Genomic DNA, 25,662 nt, shown 5'->3' with positions numbered 1-25,662 from the left:
CAGCAGCTCCAAAAACCCGGTCAAGTTCGTATTTAAATTTTGGCCAGCTGCAGGCAGGTGCCTTCAGTTCAGACCGTCCAAATCCCTCCAGCATCTACAGATTACGTTGCTTGTACTCAGGTTTGCTGCTCCCCTCTCCAAATGGCATTACTAGAATTTCTGAAGGTGAAAGGGGAGACGAGAAGTTGAACTCAGCCCAGAGCCTTTCAAGCTTGCCCTAACAGACATGTTCATCAGCACCAAGATCTAATCTGCCGGGAAGAGCTCCCTTCATTTATCTTCATTATTGCCTCACCTGCCATCAATTTAAGACTTAAACCTTCACAACAAAACAAGCCTCCGCCCCCCCCCCTTCCCGGAGGGTAATGCTCGCTCAGTGGTCTGGAAAGGACCTCAGTGCTAAAAAAGAAAGAAAGAAAAAAGTGCTGAGGGGCAACAGCCGTTGATGAACACTTATTCGTCCTTGCAAAACTGCTTAGGAGCTCCCCTCTGGCAGGAATACCAGTGCTGAGGAGGCTACCAGACCTTACTTGATGAGTGACAGAGAATTTGGGAAAGTGGGGTGGGGTTTTAAGATGCCTTGCTCCATAAACAGTCCTGGACTATTTCTTCTGAGCCTCTCTCTGTGTGTGTTCAGTAAGCAGCAAAGATAGTTAAGAGTGCCTAAGGCCTCATCCAATACAGCCTGTCTCTGCAAAGGTGTGAGGGAGGGCAGTAGTTCTCTCTAGCAGCTGCATATTTTGGTAATTCCAGGAGCATGAACACTGAAGGAGGACTCATTCAGGGGCAATGTGTTCCTCAAAGCCCATCATGCAAAAAGATGCAATGCTGGTAATAAGTTGACTGATAAAGTGGGGAAAATAAGCTTGCCGTCCTTTAATGCTTCCAGTGATGGCAGCAGTTAAAGGGTTTTTAAAAAGCAGAGGGTAAGGTGAAGAGATAAGGTGAAGATTTTATCATGGAGCAACCATGAAAACAGAGTCATAGAGTCTTCACACATAAGTGATTTTTGGTACAATAAATATGCAGTTGTTTGTTGCAAGGAATCCTGAAGTCCTCCAAAACACTTCATGCTTCTGTTGCAAGGGAAAGAAAATTGCATTTTCCAAGCAAAACTAGGGAAATGCAATTATCCACCCGCCCCCATGCTCCTACTGTGATTGTAAATGATGTGTGGAATGCAGTTGCCAAGTGAGTCACAGGCATTTGATTAAGTCCACTTTTTATGGCTGCTGAGCACTTCCCCAAAGCAACAGAAAGTGGTAATCCAATTTAGAAGTAGCAACCTTCAGGAAGGGGAAGGGCCATCAATTTGTGATAGAGCCCACAATTTGCATATGGAAAACTCTGTGCTCAAGTTCTCAAAATTTCCAGGAAAGAATCACAAGGAACAGCCCAAGGAATATACTTGTTGGCCAATCAGTGTTGAATTGTGCTCATGTGTGCCATACAATTTCCTTAATCAGGTGGGTGGGAAGAGTGGTTTCTATAGGGAAATTACACAGCAGGGGAATAGTTAAACTCACCATTGCCCTAATATACAGTCCTGATCAGTTGTCCCTCCCCAGCCAGCTGATGTTTACAAATAATAATGATGAACAGGGCTTTCTTTCAGCCAGAACTCACTTCCAGCAGCTCTCTGGTGGGCACAATTGCCATTCTGAGAGAAAGAGGAGGGTGTTCATGGTGAGTTCCAGCACTTCTTTTTCTAGAAAAATAGCACTGATAATGAGATAGGAAATCCAGTCACAGATCTTCAACATCCTGCCAAGTTGGGCTCTCAGAAAACTGAAAGTAGACAGGCTAATGGTCTTCCCACACAAGGTAGGTTTGTATATTAAAATGCTAACTTTGTCCAATAAATTTGCTTCTACTATTGGAAGGGGGAGGCAGAAGGGACAAATTAGCCATCCCTTTTAAAAGGACTCCCTTAATTGGTAAATCTAATAACATTCAGAACTCCCTACGTGCTCTCTTACATAATGTATCTGCTGTACTCAATTTTCCACTGAACGTGCACATTTCTCTTTTAAAAAGCAGATGTTTTCTATCTAGTGGAGCTTTTAAAAGGGGATGAGCCTTGTCAAGGATTCTGTTCCACTCACAAACCCTTCCTAAGTGATGTGTATTGTGTCTAGAAGAATCTCCACAGAAGATCATGTTCTAATAATCTTTAAATCTGCCATGTATGATATAGAAGGCTAGCGGGAGAATTAATTGGTTTAAGAATGGATCACAGAGAACTGGGATGGAACAGTTGCAGTGAATTACACCAATTCCATCTGAAACAGAACGTGTGGGATACAAGTCAGGAAGATGCAGATGCAGTCTTTCAGAGCAGAAGATGAGTGAAGCCAAACGTGGGCCACAGCATGGGCACCTTTTGATAAAGTTGCCAGCTTCTTTATAAACATGTGAAGCTGTTTAAAGCACAGGGCCTGACAGACAAAAAAGACGCTGAATTAGAAGCAGAAGTTTTCCTCACTGTTGCTTCTCTGCATGCTAGGAAAAGCTTATTGATTTGATTTTCTGCATAGTAAACCTAAACATAAATTATGGCTCCAATCCCACTGTTGTCATGGGCAGCTAGTCTCATAAACAACTGTTGAGTCCAGTGGTAGACAAACATGTAAATATGTATCCAATGATTCATCAGACCAGCTCATTAAGTCTCAGATGAACAGTATGATGAAGATGGGGATTATTTCATTAGTCTATATCTGCATTAGCAATTTATGTTGCTGGATATCTTCCTTGCTGGATAAGGATATTAGATTATGCTCCTTGCAAAAGCATTGGTGTGTCCTTCATTCCTGTTGTACTTTTGCTGTGTCCAGTTCTGGACACCACCATTTAAGAAGTAGATTGGCAAGCTGGAGCGTGTGCAGAGGAGCATGACTGAGATGATCAACAGTCTGGAATCCAAGCCTTCTGAGGAACGGTTGAAGGAATTACCTGCCTGTTTAATCTGTGCCAGCAAAAAAGTTTAACCTACAAAAATTCTCTGTGCTAGACTGTTTGCAGAAGTACAGGATCAAATGGAAGAGAGGGATGAGAAATTCTCAGCAAAGTTTAAAGGCTCACACCTGGATATATTCAAGATTAAAATTACAAAAGGAGGAGGGGAATAAAATCCACGTTAAGAACATTTGATGCTGCTAATTTTTATTTCTCGTAGTAATTTACTATAGCAATGACAAACTGCCATCCTTTTTTAATTTTAAAACAGGAAGTTATTTAGTGCCTTTGGCATCATGCAGTCCATTTAACTGTTTACAACCATTCAACTGGGGAATTAGTGAGCTGTCAACATATAGTGTTTGAGGAACAGTCAGAAGTAGAAACTACAAAAAAGTTGCAGCATGGAGGGCTCTTGTCCATGGCTCTGGCCAGCCAAGCCTTCTAGGAATCTCCATTCCATTTGCCAATTCTTGCCTCCCCACTCCAGTCAGCATTCCATGGCCACTTATAAGCTCTGTCATTATTGGGCTAGACTTTTTTTTGGAGGGTGCCATCTTTGCCCACCCCCGTTTTTTTTATTTATTTCTGCAAACCCTAGGGCTTTACCAATCACTTTGCTACCTCCCTTTTCTTTTTCAGTGTGCCTGTTTTAGCTACAATCCTGTTGGCATTCACTCTCTGATTTAGTCACTATTAGAGGGAGACGGTGACTCTGTGTGTGTGTGTGTGTGTGTGTGTGTGTGTGTGTGTATAGAGGGAACCTCTGAGTAAAAATAAAACAATCCTACTGGAATTTTCTTAACATGTGTCCATTGCTACTGGAATGTGCACATAAGCCCTTGGGTCCTTGTTCAAATAATAATTTTAAAAAGTCACTAAAATAAGTCTCTGCCTTTGTGAGGGTTGCTACTACTAAATCACCACATCAATGCGATGTACATATTAACAGCCCGCTCTCTTAAGCATTTCTTAACAGCTTTCCACCCACAGCAGGAATTCTGCTTCACACATGCTAATAGTTGCTAATTTTCCCCTTGAGGGGGGTTAGATCTGTGCAATGAAAAGGGATGGCTGCTGGTCCAGCCCCTTGGGGACAATTTATGGGACATTTGAACTAATATTTGTCTAACCTGCCACGACCTGTGTGGGAGAGGATTTTTTAGACACAGGCTTCAAGTGCATTATTACTGCACAGGAGACAGGCCAGACTGACCTAACCAGCAGCAGCCAGGGGCGGTGACTGCTGTGGAAAGAGGGGGATGGAATTGTTGTCTTAAAATCTTGGCTGATGATTCAAGGCAGGGAAATGCGACAGTCCCCCAGTTGGCTGCAGCAAGACTGAAAGGCGGTGGGGGGAACAGTCAATGCAGACATCAAACCTGTAGACAGTAAACCAGTACTTAATTTGTTAATCAGCAATAGCTTCAGGTAAGCTAGCATGATTATTATTTTTTATGCAGTTAACTTGTATTCATTTATAAATAGCCTATGAGAGAAAACAGTTTGCATAAGCAGAGTCTACAGATTCAGGAATTTCAATTTGGACACATTGGCTGGTGCTGGCAAATGCATGAGGATACTATTACACGCAGAAATATCCATGAGGCCTCTGTGTGAGAAACCTTTTGCATTCTCACAAAGAAATGCAAGAGAGTACAGTATTGGTATCGACTATTTTTCAAAGGGCAGCACAGTACAATTCCTAGTGTGACTGGCAAGTCCCACAGAAGAATGTAAGTGGGAGAGTGTCCTCCAGAATCTTTGAACGACAACTCCCATCAGTGGGTCTTTGTGAGGTAAATTAATGTTAGCTTGCTTCTTTCTTGAAGTAGTGCTGGGCAAGGTGGTGGAAATTTTTGAAAAAGAGAGCAGAGTATGAGAAAACTATTTCATCCCTTTAATTCAGGTTTGATGCAATGGACAATTTACACCAGGGCCACTGCTGCCTGTGTTGAGAAATTGCCAGCAGCTGAATTCTTCCAAGGTGCTTTCTTGAGGCAAGCTGAGTTTTGGTGCTACTTTGAGAAAATGAGTAAAGCAGCAGGCCTAGTCCCACTATTATGCAGACTGAGGCAGCGGCTTCAGGTGACAGGCGTGGGGAGCAGGAAGTGAAAGCAAGGTGTTTGGAGGACAGAGCTGTATTTGCCATATGGCTCTGTTCTTCCAAGTTAGCCTGATGCCCTCTGGTGCAGTGGAGGATGTGAGATTTCCAAATTGATCACCTACCAACATTGATGCAAGGCCCACTGAGCACACGCCCAAGACTCTCACTCCATGTAGAACCTACAATGCAGGACCCGCTGGAATACTGTTGTCATATTATGTGTACAGTGGTACCTCTGGTTACAAACTTAATTCGTTCCAGAGGTCTGTTCTTAAGCTGAAACCGTTCTTATTCTGAGGCGCGCTTTCGCTAATGGGGCCTCCCGCTGCACATGCGCCTCCATCGCGCAATTTCTGTTCGCATCCGGGGGCAAAGTTCGCAACCAGGAGCAGCTACTTCTGGGTTAGCGGAGCTTGTAACCTGAAGCATTCGTAACCAGAAGTGTTCGTAAGCAGAGGTACCACTGTTCTACCTGATAGATGATGCTTCAGGAAACTTACAGCTTACCTGCAGTGGGAACATGCAAACCTGATGTTCACCCCTGTACTCCACTGTATGTACAGCATACAATGAAGCTCTGTGAACACAGTGGTTACAATTCTTTTTCTATCAGCAAATCACAGTCTACAACTCCTTGATTCTATCCCATCCTTGAAATGATGAGTAATGTTTATTGATAGTCATGAGAACCATGTAAATATCTCATCACTGGAGGGCACTCTACTAATTTGAGTTCTTCAGGCTTCCCAGCTAAAGACCTGCTATCCTCCATATGAAAGGCGGACATGTAAAACACCCCTTCCAGCTTGCAATTCTGTGGATTCAACAATTGCTTCTTAAGTGAAGAATAACCTTCAGGCTCAGCACATATGTAATAAGCAGAGACAAATAAGTTCAGCTACCACCGCAGAATTACAACACTAGAGAACAATTTGCTGCATTCCTTCAAAGGCCTGTATGAACCCAATCTCCTAAATAAGTACCAGACACCAAGTGCTCCGTAAGCAAACAGAGCCCCCGAAGTGCATAAATGAAATAAGTAAAAAGCTTCACATTACATATAAACCAGCCGTTTGCACCTTGTTATTAATGGTCTTGACTGTGACCTCTGAACCCAGCCTTGCTTGGAGTCACGAATCCGCAAGTCTTGGCACCTTTGCAATAATTCCTAAATGCAGGAGAAGAATAAATAAAACTGTCCAACTTTAAATTAGATCCAATAAAACAGAATTTAGTTTCAAGCAAAACTGCATCATGAAGCTCTTTCATGGAGGAACTTCATCCAGAGATGACTGGCTGCCTGAAAACACTGCAAAAAAACAGCCCAGTTGGCTTGGATTATTTGGTTATCAATTTATTTTAAAAGAAAGAACATTCTTGGTATTATCTGAATTGGCCACTATACTGAGTGGGGTAAGGGAAGAATACTATGAGTTAAGAGTAACCAGCAGAGAACAACCTGATCCCCATTTTCCGATTGCTTTTCACGGTATGGGAGTTGGTGCTGCATGGCCCATTAGATCCTTTAGCAACCTTTTGTATCTTTGACCCTGAGTGCGCTGATAAAACCACCTGGCAGGCATTCAAATAGGGATGCTGAGAGCTAATGGCATCAGTGTTGTGGCATTAACCATGGTTCCCTATTATCTTCCAGGCATTATACAGGGTGCTGTTTTAAACTTACAAGTCCTAAACTTCTGAACCCTGCATACTTACAGGCTGCTTTACCCCCTTATATTTCTTAGCTACTTCCAGTGTCAACCCAAAGTATGCCTTTGCCTTTATGGTGTGCTAAGTCTGATTATCAAAGTGAAGCGGAGAGGCACTTTCAGAAGCTGTCCCGCAAAACAGTGGAACTCTTTTTCCTTACATATATTGCCAACTCAGAGCTTCAGCATCTTCACCAGAAGAATAACAAGAATCAAGGTAAACACTTGTACAGTAACACACATCACCAGGAAGTAAATCTTAAGCATGTGTGTTTATGTAGGTAGCATGTGCCACTTGAAACACATCATGGCAAAGCACCTTGCCAAATGCTAGAATTTACTGGTGAAGGTTAGGAGAAACTTACATATCAAAAAGCAAGAACTGCAAAATTAAGCAAATACTTTTTAAAAAAAAGCCAATTCTACTCTCAGTGAGGAGCACACTGTGAATGCTATGCATACATTTCTAAGTTGCAATTGAAAGGCATTGCCAAAGCAACATGAAATGGTAGAAGGAACTAAGACTCCAGAAAGAAGAAAAGCTACAATTCTGTGCACACTTAACTGGGGGCAAGTCACATCAAACTTATTGGGGTTTAATTCCAAGTAAATATATGTAAGATCAAGCAGTTGAGAGCTAAAAGCTACCTGAGGGCACATAGAATTGCATTGGAACTGGAATGCACACACTGGAATGCAGTTTTGGAACATTCATAAAGAAGGCTTACAGGTTAAAATGATCTCTGGCTTTTTAGCACCATTCTCAGCTGGGCCAGTTGCTCCACATTTCAGTGTGCACAACTGAGTATGTCATAGAACAATGTGGATAAACATGGCAACGCGTTTTACCAGATAGCAGAAGAGTAACACACACACACACACACACACACACTGTCTTATGGGAGCCACATAGGCTAAGAATTGCTGCCAGGACTACATTCACCACAAGCTCATCCTACTCTAGTACACTCATGTCAAAGAAGAGACAGTGAGAAAAACCAGCTCTAGGGAGTGATACATGGGAGGCTGTGCTTCATTTATAACCCCACACATATGCTGGAAAAGGTTCAACTTTAAAAAGCATTATATCGCTTACCTTATGGGCCCCTGTGGATGGTGAAGTGAAACTGCATGAGCACAACATGTCTATTAATCATCACAGCGATACCAGCGTGAGAAACAGCCCCTGTGGCTTACGTTCACTTGGAAGAAAACGTAGAGAGTTACCTCCTGGTAGCTGAATAGTTCCAGCAATTTGTATCTCTTGCTTTCCTGTGTTGTCATATATGAATGCAATTATCAGTATAGATGGGGTGGTAGGTGATAAGGTTGCCATGTGCCTTCTATTGAAAATATATGTATCTCTAAAATGGGGGGGAAAGCATAAAATGTAACTGAGAATGGGCTTCCGGATTTTGAGCTGTTCCCGGCCTTTCAAAATTAATATATGGAATGGGGTGAGACCATAAGTGTTGGCAACATTTAAAATCAATATCTCAACAGGCAGGGGACCCATGATCTATAAATCATTTGGGAAGTGGTACTATCTCATGCTTCAAGATCAACAGCCAACCTCTGTGCAAGGACTCACTGAAGACAGATATACATGTTTCTTTCCATTGTGGGGGCTATGCATCTTTTGCTGAAGCATTGTTCCCTCATGAGAATAGATAGGAGTGTGCTTTGACAATGCCTCTAATTGCAAACTGAGAAACGCATGTGCCATCCAAAGTCACAGTGCCATCATTTAAAAGTTTAGGTTTCACAGTTTACCCCCACAAAGCTGCCATTTGCAACAAAGTCAGAACAGGGGGTTGGGATATCAGATCTGAGCTGTGTTAATGCTTCTGTATGATCATAGGTCAAGGCAAGCATCAATTTTGTCTGCTGCAATTAGAATAAATTCCTCCCAAGGTATCAGTCTCCATCAAGCACTACAAAGTTAAGCAATCCCAGAAACAGTTGAAAGCACAAGTGACAAAGCCCACTTGTTAAGCTCTGATTTATGACTCACTGAATGGTAAATGTGAAAAAAACAATTCAGCTAATTTAATCCCTTAGAAGAGGGAGGACCTGGACCAGTTGCTGGGGTGGACATGTTTGTAATAGAATATAATTTGGCTTGAAGAACATGTAAGTGACCACAGCAATGTGATGATCATGAATTTCTACCCTGCCCCATCTTGAAGGGTGAGGTAGCATCATGGGTCATGAATCCATGTACTCTGCAAGGTAGCTGTAAGCTCGTTAAAAATCAGTATCACAAGAATGTGGTGACCAATCTGAGAGGTCATATACTCAGGGTGTTTTAGAACAGGGGGTGGAACCCAGTAATTTGTCCCACCAGCACAGGGATTTCTGCTTGTGGTACTGAACTCCCACTTTCCCTGTGCATACCTTGTGCCCTCCTTCAATCTGCTCCAGAGGTTTGGGGGAAGCCTCAGAATAGATTTAGGGGGCACACAGGAGGAGGAAAGCAGGAAGATTTTGTTGCATGAGCAGAAATCCTCAGTGGTTCCACCTCCTCTGTGCTGCTATCCATTCACCTGCTTTCTTGCTTTGGGCCTAACCTGCACAGTTTGGGCAATATAATAGGAGAATGACAAGGTGAATGGCTGCTCCTGTAATTTATCATTTGCTCGGGAGAGGACAGGTGAACAAGCAGCGACAGCAAGATGCAGGAGCAGCAGGACTAGGATTCTCTGGCTGTTGTCCGTGGGCTACTTGGGTGTGGGCCTCAGCAAATGCCCAGTGATTCCAACACGACTCTTGCAGGTTTTATTTTTTGTTAAAAAAACATTTACGCGCAGAAGGCAATTTCAACACACAGTCTATCAGATTTATTGCTTTCTGGAAAGAAAGCAGTAATCTCAAATTGTACAGCTAAAGTGAGCACAACACTCTTGCCCTCCCCGTCCCACCAAACATGGTGTTCTTAAATCGTTATAGACTCTAAGGCTTAAAAAGGGGTACAGCAATTTTAAGCACCAGTAACAGGATGCAAAACAAAACTAAGTCACGGAGTTTGTCTTCCTTGACACCCGCAGCTGCAGATGCTTTTGTGCTAGAGAGGGTGTTGGTGGTGGAGTTCCTGAGAACACTGACCCAAGGACTGAGTTCACTCAGATTTGGGTCAGCTGATGCCAAAGACCAGTAGGCATGAGGCGCTCAATCTTCTCCATCATGAAGCTCAAGGGTGACAAAAGAGTTCCGAAGAACTGAAAGAAAAGAAAAAGCTACAATTAAGCTTAATGCTAAAGTTAACACACTCATTCAAGATGTATTCTGCTGACATATTTGACTGGCCTTCATTGAATATAAGTGGAATAATTTAGGAATCAAAACAGATTAGGCTTGGCAGGGGAAAAAACAGATGTACAATATACTTCTTTTTATTGTTAAACTTTCTAAATATATTTCTAATTTTTTTTTTTCAAACGAAGAGAAACTCTGAACTTTAAATATGCAAAAAAAGGTATACATAGTGACAATGGGGGGGGGGGGAAATCTGAATTCTCCAGAAAGATGCAGATGCTTTAAAAATAAAAGATTGTGAAGAGAAATGGCTGGATTCACCAAAATATGCCTAGAAGAAAAATTCAGCTGAGGAGCTGATGGGGGAAAGGTACACAAAGAAATACATTTCTATGAAACACTGGCTTGTTAAGAATGCTAGCCTTTTTACAGTTTTGTCTTTAAACAGTTCAGTCAGTCTTAGGCATTCTGTACTTCAGGACTACCCTTATTAGAGATAGGCAAATCATGGAATAAGGCTTCAATGACAGCAAAAATAACTAACTTAAATATGGAAGCGAGGCAGAGCTAGTGCAGAAACAAAGGTTTTCAAGCCATTAGCTATATTCACTTAATAGTGCCTTAATCTTTGCTTCGACTTTACGAGAAAAAAACTGTAGGCCCTGGTGACCCCGTTCAACCTTCTCATATTCAGCACAGATACTATTTTACACAATGGACCATCCTTTCTCCTAATTGCCTTCTATAATCCACTGGGACCTTTTGCCATTCTTCACATCAGAAAACACAGTCTAGAAAGTTGCCATTTGAAATAGTATTTTAGCTATGCAAATGGATTAATGTTGAGGGAGACAGCCATGCTATCTTCAATTGCCTTGACATAGAACAGTTTGACTCGGCTAACTCTAAAGTTAGCTCTCATTCCAAGTAACTTCACAGCTCCACTACTATATTAATGATACTTTTAATCAAAGGCTCATTCTTCATATCCAGGAATTACACACAGAAGCTAACCTGTAAATTACAAGTGTCGTCTCTCAAATTAATATTACAGATTAAGATGTAGGTTAGTAAGGCAAGAAAACAGTACCTTTCATCCCTGCACATCCAGCTTGTGGGAGACTATTTCACATAGTTCAAATGTAGGCTATTATTCATTACACATCTCCAAGCCATATACATTTTCTCACAGATAAGCAGAAGCTTCTAGTGTTTATAAATTTGAGATGCTCAGCAGCTGTGTATTAATTTAATTCTTGTGTAACTTAATGAGCCTTCGACAAAACAGTAAAGGGATTTATTCCTGTTACAAAAGCAGTTGTCATGCAATTATGTGAATTCATTTGTTGGAATTCAGAGGTCTAGCTGCCCTACCAGTATAATCTCCAAATGAACCCAGTGCTTCAAAATAAATATGCAAGAACACATGGAGTAGCTGATGATAGGATGACAATTTGTTACACTGGTATTTTGTGATATGTGAATTAGAGCTGCCACCTAAGGTGATTGCTTTGTATTGTTTCAGATCGAAGGATCTTTGTATTGTTACTTCAGATCTAAGGAAGTGCCATCAGCAAGACTCCATCATATGAACATTGGAGGGATGGAGACACAGAGGGTACATTCCTCTTGCTTCCTGCTTATGTTGGCAGTGAAAAAGGGAACAGAGATGAGAACAGAGCACCCAATTCTACACAGGCTCTTTTCCTTGCATATTGCTAATGACTTCTTGTTTTTGCAAAGAAATCTAAGATTGCCATTCAACTGGCTTCTATCTCTTCAGGTTAAGCAACCACATAAACAAGTTCAAATAATAGTAATCCTGTTTCTCACTGGGACATTCAAAGCTTCTGGAAAGCAGGCCCTGTAACCCATTCCAGCTGCTAACAAAAGCCAATCAAGATCGCTGTGCCCCACTGGACCCAATGGAAAGCTTCCATTCACTTCAATTTAGCAGCTATGAGCCAATTTTGAGCTTTCACTGTTGGCATATTCCTTTGTGTATACGATGCAGCTATTAAAAGACTGGCTGTGGTTTTTGGCCTCTCAACAATTTTTGTTGTAGCTTGGCAAGAGGCTTGTCTGGCGATTTGATTGTAGAGGAAACAAGTGAAATATTATCCAGTGAAAATGCATAAGTCAATGTTATTCTGTTAAATAAAAGATATTAAGTTTTGTTCTTTTACAGAAGTACATAGCTGACAGAACAGATTAGACAGCTGAGAACATCCAATATCTCCTCTGTGGAATACACGGAAGAGTTGGGGGATATGAAGGAAGGCTGTCTTTTAAAAGCATAAAAACTGCTCAAAGATAACGTCATGTAGTCCAAATTTTAAACCTGAAAGTAGGGAACAAATCTTATGCGCTTCTACCACCAGGTGTTATTACTGATCTATTTTCATAGCTTAAAAGAGCAAGAGCTTTGGTGGGGGGCAGTGTTTAGGCCTAGGACTTACCAATTTGTTGCAGGACATGTTAATAATAAGATTTTTTTTTAAAAAAAATCTCTAACTTACTAGAGCATGAAGCTCTGTTTTTTATCTCGTAAATGTAGAAAACGAATTAGCCACACTCACTTTCTTGAAATCTGAATGCAATCTATTTAGTAAACAAGGCAAATAATGTAATCTAAATAAAAGAGTCATTCAAATGAGAGCCTAAGTGCTGTTTTTTAACCTATAAAGTGCTTAGCTTGAGCCCTACATCCCTGAGACCAACTTCCTTTCCTTGTGCTGTCATAAGCATTAATTTCAATTGACCATGGCCTTCATGGCTGTATAAATCCACATGCCAAGTTTACACTGCCAGGACACACAGAGGTGTTCCGTGGCTGTCCTCATAATTGAAGGTCTCACTTCACCTGGAGGTCCATCAAATTCAGAACCTGAATGTAAAACATTCTAAGCTTAAGGAAACGTAGGGTAATTATAATTTAGGAAAGACTGCACATGTGCATGTTTTAATTGCTACCTGCCCTAAGTCCTCAGGAAAGAGAAGGATATAAATTTAAATAAATAACCAAATAGTCCAATAATTAATTTAGTAGGAGCAAACTGGCTACAGTAGTGAAAATGGGTTAAGGAATGAGTGACTCAGTCATTTGCGAATAAAGCTTACAGCTGTCAGCAGAAAAAAGGAACTCATTCAATCTTCAGAAGGAATGTTGTATTATAACTTGGTATCAGCTGAGTCAAGAAGACACAGAAACATGACTATTAACAAGAAACAAGTAGGACCAACAAAAAGGTGTTGTAGTGCAGAGTGTTTGTTTACTGTTCCAATCATTCATCCTTTTTTGAGGGGCTGTTTAATTCCCACCCACTTGCTCCCCCCCCCGTAAAAACTTCAGGGTTCCCCCAATATTTCCTGTGTGCTGTTGTTGTTTTGTGTGTGTCTACTGTTTTGGCTATATACATAATATTCTGCAAGTCTGAACACTGAAAGAAGGAATGGTGATGGGCTCCAGGGTCATGTTCATGACAGGAGAATTCTGTATACTTTAAATAATTATGGTCCCAAAATTAAGGGGAGAAAAGAACTGGAATTAAGCCAGGCTCTTACAGCATTGTTCACGGGCAGTTCAAATGACCACTTTCTGTTAGATTTAATATTTATATCTTGTCTTCTATTACAATAATACTCAAAGCAGGTATTTGGTGGAGGCTTGTTAACTTTATTGGGTCACAGTGAAGTGGCAATTAAAATCACAGCCTCAGATTATACATGGCAGCAATCCTATACCTGGAAGCAAGTCTCACGGAAATTAATGGGATTGAAAGGACATGAACAGGATTGCACTATTAGTATCACTACTTTCATTAAGTTTGAAATCTTTCAAAATTTGCATTGAAAGAAAAAAACATTGAGTTAAACATTGAAACGTAAGGACAAATGCATTATAGACAGATGTAACAAGAGGACTAAATGTAGGTATTCGTTTTTTACTATGATAGAATGATATTCTGGGTATATCAGCAAATTAGAAAATACAGGTATTACAATGTTTATCTTTTTAGATTTGTTCATATTGAAGCACATAATTGTTTCCAGATATAACATTTTACAAGACTAAGCATGTTTCAGATGCAATTCAAAGTAAATTTATAATGCTTGTAAAGACCAAACTGAAATTTGGTCTCCAAATAAAATTGAGGCCAATGTTACTATGCAAGAAAAACCTACACTAACAAGATTTTGTGCTATCACTATAGCGGACAAACAGTGGCGATGTTTGCAAGTAACATTAAACCATAGTTTTAAATGGTTTGTTTCCCAGCAGTATGGCAGCAGTAGGACCAGCGGAAAAGTGAAGCGTCTAAGACAGGCATGTCCAAAGCCTGTTATGGGGGCCTGCTGGTCGATTTAATCTGGCCTTCATCGCAGTATATGTCCTAGGGTAAAATCCTAAAAAAAGCTCAACAACCTAAACTCACCAACCCTCATGCATGTTCACTTCATCAAATCTGGTCCTCTTTGAAAAAAGTTTGGGCACCCCGGTCTAGGATTTCAAATTAAGCCATTGTTTATTGTAACTATAGTTTGATGTGACACATGAACCAGTTCACTATAAAAACAACACTGATTTGAACACTGTCAGCTTATGAAAAATTACTTTTAAGGAAACAAATCATTTTGGAAAAAGATAGTTTCTAACTTAGTATATGGCATGAACGAAAACCCTGCTATTCCCATTTAACTGCTCATTAAGGTTGAAATGTTCAGTTACAGACCTGTCCTTGTTTAACTGGGCAGATTTAGTAAGTACTTACAAAAACAGTGAGGGGCAGGTATTTTAGAAGGGGGTTCTACCTTTTTCTCACACAGTGCCTCCAAGACTATGCCTGCTGAGACATGTATATTATCTAAAAATAAAAAGTATTCATTTTGTTCATATGAGAAGATCTGCAGATTCTATCTATCAATGAAGACTCCCTTAACTGTGATAGAGATGCTCCATTCATAAAGTGTTTTCTAGTATCACAGAGCAAGATTCGTATTGTAGTTAAAGAAACAACAAGGCAATAGTTTGCGCATTAATGGAGGAACCATATTTCTTTATGGGCTTACTGTTAGTGCATGAATGAAGGGTGGAGTGGGAACCCTCTCCTTCTTCCCAATAATTCAAGCACCGATGATCAACTTTTCCGGAGAAGTCTTTCTTGATGTTCTGGAGTGGTACTCATCCAGACAAAATGACAAAGTCCAAAAGCATACACAAGTCAGTGCAAGCTCCCTCTATTTAAGGAAACTCGTAAGAACAGAGCTAGTAATGACCATGTTGTTTGACATATTTGAAACTATATACAGTACTTCCCATCAAGCATTATTTCAAAAGAAAGTTTTATATGTGTGCATGCTAGAATTATTTTCAGGTTTAACACTGCAATTGTTCTATATGTAAATTAGGAAGCAACAATAAAGAAATCCAGCATAGAACTTCACTGAGCTATTCTTTGTTAGTGTAACATTTGACCTTGTATCTTGTTGGAAATCATACAATTTTGCTAGCGCAGTTCTTGAATTAATCAAGCAGATAGTTATATTCCATTCCTTAAAAGTTAGCCAATTATGAACCACACACAAAAGTGTTACTGGCATGTCCAGCAACATTTTCCCACATAATGAGTAACTAAATTTGGTAGAAATGAGGCCCCTGTTATCAGACCTACATATTTTGAACACTGCTTAATGAAAAGAAACTAGAATATGGATTTCATGCAACTTTGACATTAAAAAATTAGTAACTATGCTCTATTTCTGATCTCCACTTGTTGTAATACACATATTCAGCAAACACTCTCCATCCAAGGCTATACAATAGCAAAATCAATGATCTGCTGTATGCCCGGTTCAAAAGTTCAAGGGTAGGTACTCCGAATCACAGTACTAAACAACGTTTCACAGGAGCTAAAATTGAGGGCAATTTGGTATTTTACAGAGAGGTTGTTGCTGCTATCTTCTAATACCACAGTAGATCAAACTACATAGATCAGCATTTTGTTTTGGGTAATACACACAATACAAAAGGGGGATTGGGGGTCATGTTGTCCTCATGACCCGATTTCTTAAAAGTCAATAATTAAGACCACTTTCAGCCTAGATCTGCACTACCTTAACCATAGAAGCTACAAGAGACATCTGAAACAGCTGCTGGGTGAAGAAACTCCACCTCATGGTACCCCCAGGTGTTGTTGAACAGCAGCTCACATCATCCCTGCCCACTGGCCATGTTGTCTGGGGCTGATGGAAGACTCCCAACAAAATCTGGAGGGCACCACACTGGCTGCCCCTGGACTAACATCAGGCTGCTCTGACAACTGTTTCCTGGCCAAGGTCATCTGAGATATGCTGTGAGCTGGGGATCCAGAAGGACAGTAGCAACTGAAATACCTGAGGACTGGGAAAAACCTGTATACACATCCTACACCTCCCTTGTAACTCTTGCCTATTTAAATATATTACAAGCATCTTCACGATGTTTAGAATAGATGGTATAAATACTCAAAGTAAGCAAGTAAAATAAAATAGTGACGAAGTGGAAGACTCTTAACAGGCGTGTAGTACATCCGAAAAGAAAAGAAACGATAGTTCAGCAGATGGTACATGTGACATCATCTGTTTACATGTGTGGTTAAATGGACCTTCAAAACAAATCTGAAAAGAGTTGGATGCTTGCTTCAAAAAGGAGGGTAAATTGAAGATCTACCAGACAATGCTGGTGCCCTGTGAATATGGAATGCATGGTATATTTACTGAACAGTATTCATTAGGATCCTGGAAGCATCTTCCTATCCTTCTCTGGCCTTAGAAGTATGCTTTGTGCTGATGTGTTAGTTGTTTCAGTGCCAAGGATGGATATGTTTGTTTGCTCATGCAATTTTAAGGGGTTGAGCGGAGTAGTAGTTAGTCTGCTTTGTGGTCTTAATAATGGTTTTAGTTGTTCCTGTTGTTTTAATGTATTTGAACCAAGTCTATACAACATTTTGTGACACTGTATCTAAGTGTATGCGTTTTAAGCTAGTATCCTGCCCTGGAAGCCTTTGGGATGAATGATGGACAAGAAATAGCCAGTAAGTAAATAAATAACATTTGCATAATTCAGGCTATTAATCAAAGCAGTCAGCTTGAAGAAGAGTTCATTCAAACGTCTACCTGATCCCTTTTCAGAATACCAGTTTAGGTAACTAAAGCCCTCATGACTCAAGCTTCTAAACATATTAGAATGATTACTGACTATCAAGAAAATATGTTGAATATTGAACTCTATCTCTACAAAATGTTAGCCAATCGTCCTGATCTTCTGATATAACCACTGAAAACTGGCCAAAGATAGTGCTTTCTTTACCTTTACAACCCTCTTTAGGAATTCTTGTCAATGAGGGCATTTGCTATTGAAGTTGTATTTGTTATGGGTCCCATTCTGCCTCTCCCATGTGACATGTCTCAAATTATTTTTATTTTACCATATAATTTTATTCTGCAGTTTGAACAATGCTACTTGTACTTCTTGTTGTTATAAAGTCCACTTATCCCTTTGATAAATGTGTTTGCCTTGTGCTATCAACACAAAAAGAAAATCACATAGTGAAAATTGACCGCCTTCCTGCCAGAGTAAGCTATCTATATAATCAAAAAAGCTTACAGAAACGTAGTGTTTTAAAAGCGTAAAATAAAATAAAATCCTTTTATGCTCCAGAGACTTAACTTGCCATATTTGCCATACATGGAATGGAAACTAAACAGTATTAGGGTAAATAGACAAGCAATGCTTCCATTTAGACCATATAAAAGAAGTTTTCTTTGGTCAGCCACTAGCTCCCAATTGGCTCCCAGGGTACAGCAAGAAAGAATGCAACCGTTTATTTATTATTTGTATATGTACTTCATATGTAACAGGATACTGGAAGATAGTCTCAATATTTTCATGCTAATAATTCAAACACTGTAAATTAGGGTTGCCATATTTCAAACAGTGAAAATCTGGAAAGTTGTTGAGCTTTTTTTGGGCAAAGATGTTTTGCCCAAAGTAGTTGAGATTTGGGGCAAAAAACAGTACTCTGGAAGTATGGCAACCCCACTGTAATTATTAGCAAATCCTTACAGTCAAAGAAAAAGTGCATGTGGTTTGAAATGGCTTAAGAGCCCCCATGTCCTGCTTTAGAACTGGAAATTGTGGTACATCAGATGTTTCCCCATAATGAGATACAGTCCAGCTGCCGAAAGAAAACCAAGATCGTCATGTATCACCTCTGAAAAATCCCCTCTTAAAAAAAGAGGAACACTGAGCTATGCTGAATCAGGTTTTTAGATGCCCATTGTTCTGAATTAGTTAACAGTGTTCCAGAGGTGGTTTCTGCATGTCATATAAATACATTAAGTAAGTTGAGTCAATACTTACAGCTTTAGCAAAAATGACCATAAGTTCCGGGAACTGGTGTGTGAGGAGCGCTAGCATTGCTGTGAAAGAGCACAGCCCTGCAGTAAAGTGGATGAAAAAAGGAAGTTCCTTCTGCGGGTACACAGACACATCATGAAATGCTGGAAGGAAGGGGGGAAATGGCAATAGTTATTTGATATTCCAGGTATTTTAGGGATGGTTAGATAAAGGTCGTGATTTTGCAAAGAAGAAAGACCTATCTGAGATGAACTATGATCTAACTTTAAATAGAGGGGAGGAATCTGCAACACTGATTAAATTAAGAATTATTTTAAAATACACCCTTTGCAGTTAAGATATATATCAGTGAAAGCCTCAATGGAGTAAAACGTTCTTTCCTTTTAAGAATTGACCAAAGCAACAGAATTTTTAAAATTTGAAACCTGCTGGAGAGTAGCAGCATAAAAAGTGTTAAGATGATTTTATTTATGGATAGTTTTGTATTTAAAAACTTAACAGGAATGCGTGAGTGATTGTGCTGAAATGTCTTCATGCACTGGAGTTTAATTATACCGGGAAGCCGATGGCTTAGGGTTCGTCACTAGCAGAGGCATTCCTTGAGCAATATCCTGCATGAGTGAGAAATGAGTAATTTAGAGCAGTCTGGGGGCAGATTTTAATTAGTTTTTAAACAGAGCTTTTCAAGATTTAATTTTTTTATTGAATTGCAAAAATATGCAAGTGCACTTGTGGCAGATGTGCCCCTTGGCTGCTTTAGTTATAAGTATGCCATATACTTTATAAACAAAGTTCTCCCAAGATGGAGAAGTTAACACTTATCAGAATCTCACCAGCACCTAGAATGAAACAAAACCCTCATTATAAAATAAAGGGGCACCAAAATTCTCGCACTTAGCAACTGAGAAGCATATTTTCAAATCACTTTACAAAGGATCGTTCATGGGCTACTATCAAGAGCCTAACTCAAGGTTAGAATTTACCAGTGTGGCAAAGAACCTCTATTTTTGCATAGATTCTATAGTGGTTAGGAAGCTCTATGGCTGTCTGGTATGAGTAAGGCAGGTTTGCCATTTTATAAGGGCTGGTTAAGTGTTGACCACTTTCTGGTTAAATCAATTGTGACAGCCATGCATCCTAAGGGTTTGAAATTCAGAAGGCCAAAACAACCTCACTTTTATTAGGGCTTTATACCAAAATATTCCAAAACTCAGGTTTTTTAATTGCAATTGTTTATCATACCAGACTTGAAACATCTTAGGAATCCTTTGAAGACCATGCACATTTCTTGTAGGAAGTGTTTATGCATGAAAAAATAATTTTTGAAAAGGGGGGGATCACCACAAGCAACAATTGCACATGGATCTATTACACTCCCCATTCTGTAATATTCTTATAGAACAATCTATGTCATTAACATATTTTTTCCCTACAGAAAATATTGAACATATGAAACATTCCTGATCTGACTTCAGGATTCAGTTATTTAAGTGAATGGCACCCTTCCTAGCACACCAGGAATTTCTCTGTGAGTGTAACTCATTTTTACCTATCTAACAGAACATATTTTTGAGCAAGGTTTTTCATTGCCTAACTTTCATGTTCACCTATCTTTAAAATTCACTTTACTTTACATCTATCTCCAAACATCTGAGAGCTGAGCAACTCTCGCAACATACAGAAAAAGACAAAAGTACACAGCATGCCAAGCTATGTGCTTGTGTCATGACAATATATGTGCTTAAAACAGCCATACTAGCTGGAATCTTTAGGTATGGCACATTTCCAGCATGGGTCTGTGCTGAACAAGTTGACCTTGGGCCAGTTTCTCTCCTCATTTGAGTATCGCCTTTTAGAAGCCAGAAAGAAAATAGCCTTTTTTTATTTAAAACATTGAGTTAAAGCTCCAAAGTGTTATCTGAAACTGCAGGTTAAGCAAATGTATGCAAGTCTAATTATTAAATATTTATATCTTGCCTTTTTATAGTACAGTCTCCAAGTTGACCAACATAAATATACAAGACAATTCAGATAAAGACCTCTATACCACCCACAAATGTAGGTCTTCAATCAAGCTGTGCAGGTTGCTTACTGAAGGAGTGCAGCAGCTTCTCGCTGATGTGATGGTGTCTAAAACTGCACGGTGACCATTCTGAAACCTAGATATTGAGCATTTTCTTCACAGTGGAAATGTCCACAAGAGTGCTGATCAAATTGACATTCCCACAAGGGAAGCACTCATTCAATATTTTCCCACCTGAAAGAAATTGTCATTCTGGCCTGGGGTGCATGAAGGAGAACACAGGCCATTTAAAATGCTCTTCCCTTTCGACAGAACTAACCTAGAGTGCAGAGAATGCTGCTCCAGTCAAACAAGTAGGGAAAGAAACTCAACAACCACAAAGCCGAGGGGCAGTATTGTCAAGTAACACTGAGACTGGCTAAAGACACAAAAGGGGACAATGATATTTTAACACCACTCCTTTTAGAAAAATTCCCCTCCTCAGGTTATCTTCGCAGCACAGAACTCACCACAGCACAACTCCATTCCATACCAGTAATCTTTATGATTATTTTGTACTATTTTTATGGTATTTTATGTTCTATTGTATCTGTATATATATATTCCTGTATACAGCAAGGTATTTTATGTGTGTGTGTGTAATAAATACAAATGCCATAAGATCTTGTACTAGAAACCCCAAATCATGTGGAAAAGAGAACAAGCCACAGCTCTTCCCCACACCAGCGTCTCACCTCCTGGCCACCAGAGGCAATGCTGCTGTGGGGAGAAGTCATACTGAGGTGGTCTCTCCCATAGTGTGAGGTATTGACATTTTCTTTGCAGAATGGGAAGGAGTTGGACCACAATCCCACCACCACTTCAAATATAAGATACAAAAGGGGGCTAATTTACATTGTTGGATAGCTGCTTCATTTATTTAAAAGCTAACTGCATTCAGTGTACAAGTGTATGGAATATTTATTGTATGCATGTATAGACACACAGGTATTCCAGTTGAGCACAATGCCACACAGAAAGAGAACAGACTTTTGTGATTAACTGTAGATGGAAAAAATAAAATGTGAGAAATGGAACATTTTCTTACTTGGTAATAACTCTCTGTCTGCTGTCTCTGTGCAGCTGGGATAAGGATAAAATAGATGGCCCTTTTCTAATGGATATGGGATCATTCTAAAGGCTGAGGAGGTAAAAAAAAAAAATCATCAACATCAGACCCATGCAAAATTCACTTTATTAGAGTCGCCTGGAAACAAAGTCATATCTGTGTTCTGTATACCACTTGTGATCAGATTCCTTTTATTAAATTAGCACCATTCTAGCTACCCTCAGACTCACTGACAATCACCTCCCAAGCCATCCAGTCTTCTTTCACAAATCAAATAGGATAGGAATTCAATATTCACATGGCATGTTGCATACATCTTGTTGGCATCGAAGAACAAGACTAGATGATCCATAGAGTCCCTTCCAACTCTATGATTCTAAGACAATATGAATACGATCCAAGATACTTCTTGACATTTTTAGTTTGAAACACCCCATCTAGCTTAGAAAACTTTCTTAGAAAACTGGCAAAGTGGTGCAACAGGGGTTTCTTTCATAAGAATGGAATATTAGCAGCACATGCTCTTCTACATATCAGCTATTTTGTCCCCCCACCCCCGAAGTACTCTGGTTCAGTTACACTGAAGTAACTCCATGAACTGGCTTTTGGAAGGAATGGGTGGGGTGGACAAGGAAAAGAAATATGCATGCACAATAGATCTTTTAGTGTTCACACTGCAGAAGAGAACACCTACATGCATGTATTTTTAGATCCTTGGAGCAGAAAGAGAGCACAAGCTGAACACCTGTGTCATCTTAATTGCACCTTCAATGTGACTGAAATCTGGACAAGAACTAATACCAAAACTACCTAAAGTGCAGAGGGAACCTCAATAATGAGTCAGGACAGCCTCACAGTTCAGCTCCAGCTGCACATTTAAAAATAATGATCCAAAAAAGAGAGAGAGAAATATTAGCTCATGCCACTAGCAAAGAATACTTACTGCCTTCCCATGTGCAGTGCAACAGATTAAGCGCCCCTTCAATTCGCTTCCAGTGCTGGAGATGGAAGAAAGCATATGCCACTGCTTCACTGTCTCCACGTTTCAGGATATGCTCCGGAGGCAAAATTAAGCTTTTCATTTCTAGCAAGTACTGGAAGAAAATGTGTAAAGTGATGTGAAGCTACACAGGCTATTGAGGTTAGTTTTTCGTATACACAGACTTTCAAATATTTCAAAATTACTTTTAGCTTGATCCATATATTACATTAGAGATAAAAGTTGCTGACTGGAACAAAATGTGGATTATTTGGCAAATGCAAATTTGAGAAGCGCCTTATGTACAGGCATATACAGACACCACTCAATGGGGAAAGACTAAATCAGATAAGTGTTCATATTTTACAAACACATTCAGACTTCAGATTGCAGTACGCAAAGTGGTTCCAGGAACATACATGTAATTGCCTTTCTAGACAGAACATCAGTGAAAATCTTCAGTCCACGTGATGCAATCATTATATTAGGTGCTAATACTAAACCCCAGTTCTTGGAGAATTTATCAAACAGAAGACACCCTTCAGCAACAGACAGCACTGGCTGAACACAAATCATAATGAAAACTGAAGTGGTAGCCAGGGATTAAGCAACTCCGCGGTCCAGTAAAAGCCATTAAAAGCACCATGTGTACTCCAAAGCCCCCTTCCCAACCCCTTCAATCACAGGCACTCTTTTCTCCATTGAAGAAGGCCCACTATCTAGATGAAGACAATGCATCTGGAAAAGCAACATGCTACTACTAACATGGGTGGTTTTTGTTTACTGCTTTCTTCAAAAATGCAACTTAGTTTGTGCTGCTAAATATGCCAAAGTGGGGGAAATAGTGCATGTTCCTTTTACAGAGCAATGAACTTCCACATTTACGTGCAAGAACAAGATTAGGACAGCAGAAACAAATAATCACAATCAACACGATTTATAAGGAAATGACTCCCAAGAAGTAGAAGAGGATACAACAGTAAATTACAGAAGTAATAAGGGTGATGTGCTCAACTGCCAGCAGGGCCTGTTGAAAACAAAATTTTGAGGAGCCCAGGGAGTTTGTCTTTGTTAGGGTTTCACACTGATAGGTAGGTCCCAAACAGTGACACACAAGAAACTCCATTAATAGGCCTCTTAAAATAAATAAATAAGTCTGGCAATTGTTACGGTATGGCTCTGGTTCAGTACTCTGCCTTCACTGCTTTGTCTCCCAGTAAAACAAAAGGCGATGGAGGCTATTAGCCTTACCAAATTGACTTGTGTCCTCAACCAGACAGAGAACTGTATTCACGTGCCATTCACAAAGCAATCTACTGAGTCTATTCTATACCAGGGATGAGATGATGATAATAATTTTATTTATACTCTGCCCGTCTGGCTGGGTTTCCCCAGCCACTCTGGGCGGCTTACAGCATGTATAAAACACAGTAAAACATCAAACATTACAAACTTCCCGATACAAGGCTGCCTTCAGATGTCTTCTAAAAGTTATGTAGTTCTTTATCTCCTTGACACCTGAAGGCAGGGCATTCCACAGGGATAGGTGTGGCTCTCAAGTTGCTATTGGAGTATACTCCCATCATCCATGATCCTTGGCCATGCTGGCAGGGTCTTATGTGAGTTGGGTTCAACAGTAGGGCCACAGGTTCACCATTCCTGTTCTACAGGTATACTCTTCCACAAAATGCAAATAGTTACTTTAAATACTCTTGTTAGTGTATAATTACTTGAGTATTCCCCCCCCCCTTTTAGAAATTCTTTTTGAAAAAGAGAAATATTTTCAGAGTAAAGTACTAAGAATTGCAGGTTTAAAATTTCATTGATGAAAACAAATCAGAGAACGTTTAGAGAACATTAAATGAATGACTTTGATGAAGTCACTTATGAACTGGCCTGATCCACACAATAATGGCCAAAGCTAATCACATCCTTGATCACTGCAGTCAATAACACTGTCAGTTCTCCCCCAAACTGTAAGAATGCAGTGAACTTAATGATTTTTCAGCAGATGCCACAAACCATGAGATTATTTACTAATCCAGTTTAGAGGACTTAACTTTTCCCATTCAGATTCTTGAAGGAATGTAGCCAAGGTTGTGCCCTGGTCAAATATAGTGCATTTACTGCTTCACTAGGTTCTTCATTTTGTGTCTTGGGGCTACTTCTGGGAGGGTAATATTCTTACTAATCCCATTTAATCCTCTTTGACAATTTTTTTTTTAACACAGTAAGGGATCACTTGTAGAGAGCCATTGTGGGAAAATGGTCTCAAATATCTGACCTCTGACATGACCCCTGATGGTCTTCAGTAACTAGTTTGCTGTTGAGATAGATTTCTTAAATAAGGCAGGGGGAAAGTTGCAACAATGGTCAAGCTTCGACTATATTAGCCTCTCAATCACTAATTGTGAACTCTCCAGCTCAGGGGGTTAAATCTGCCTGTCTTGCTACATTATGCCATGCAGACACATAAGATAAATAAGTGGAAACTGCAGAAAAATAGCTAGTTCTAAGTCACTTGTTTAGCTATTTGCTTTCGTATGGGGGGAGGGGGAGATGGTATGCTGAAAGTATTTTAGTTGCAAATTTGGCATGCAGAACCTGTTTCTCTCTCTCTGTCTCTCTCTCTCTCTCACACACACACACACACGGAGAGAGAGTTGTGTTGCTGTCATTTCCAAAAAAGCCACCCATTTCCCCCCAGAAGCAAGTGCACTTGGGTGCCAGTTTGGAGGGTTTGTACTACCAGAGAAACAGAACAGTGATCATGTTGGTGTACCAACTGTCAAAGCTGGTTGAGGTAATCTCAAGTGTGGTAAATGCATCCTTGTAGCAGAGAGTGTTCCTTGTCATATTGAAAGGAAGGGGTACATCACCATGCCTAGATCATGAGGATCTAAACCACTACTCAGTCACTAACATCCCTTTCTGAGGAAGGTGTTCAAGAGACTTGTGGCCATGCAATTTCAGACATACTAAAAGGAAAAGCAATTATCTTGACCCATTTAATTCAGCACTAGGGCTGAATCTAGACACATCGAAAAAGTGTTTCAGTTAAACTTGTTGTAAACTTCATACAGGGGAATCCCATTGGTGAAAGACAGGACTCCACATTGCCATCT

The 25,662-nt window shown here is 40.0% G+C and overlaps 1 protein-coding gene across 1 annotated transcript in view; it reads right to left on the bottom strand.

Moving 5' to 3' along the window:
* Positions 1–9,591: 9,591 nt before the first annotated feature.
* ST7L (suppression of tumorigenicity 7 like) overlaps positions 9,592–25,662 on the bottom strand; it is a 40,323-nt gene continuing 24,252 nt past the window's right edge. The window contains exons 12-15 of the mRNA XM_081009843.1: positions 22,502–22,652; positions 21,538–21,630; positions 18,431–18,570; positions 9,592–9,992 (exon numbers count right to left, since the gene is read on the bottom strand). Of these exons, the coding sequence (XP_080865969.1) occupies positions 9,897–9,992; positions 18,431–18,570; positions 21,538–21,630; positions 22,502–22,652 (480 nt within the window). The 3' untranslated portion in view covers positions 9,592–9,896. The remainder of the gene's footprint in view (positions 9,993–18,430; positions 18,571–21,537; positions 21,631–22,501; positions 22,653–25,662) is intronic.

This window comes from Podarcis pityusensis (assembly GCF_964106645.2).
Source record: "Podarcis pityusensis genome assembly, chromosome: 6".
Lineage (NCBI taxonomy): Eukaryota > Metazoa > Chordata > Lepidosauria > Squamata > Lacertidae > Podarcis > Podarcis pityusensis.
Note: the sequence above shows the minus strand (reverse complement) of the source record. Positions and strands in the feature narration are given on the sequence as shown.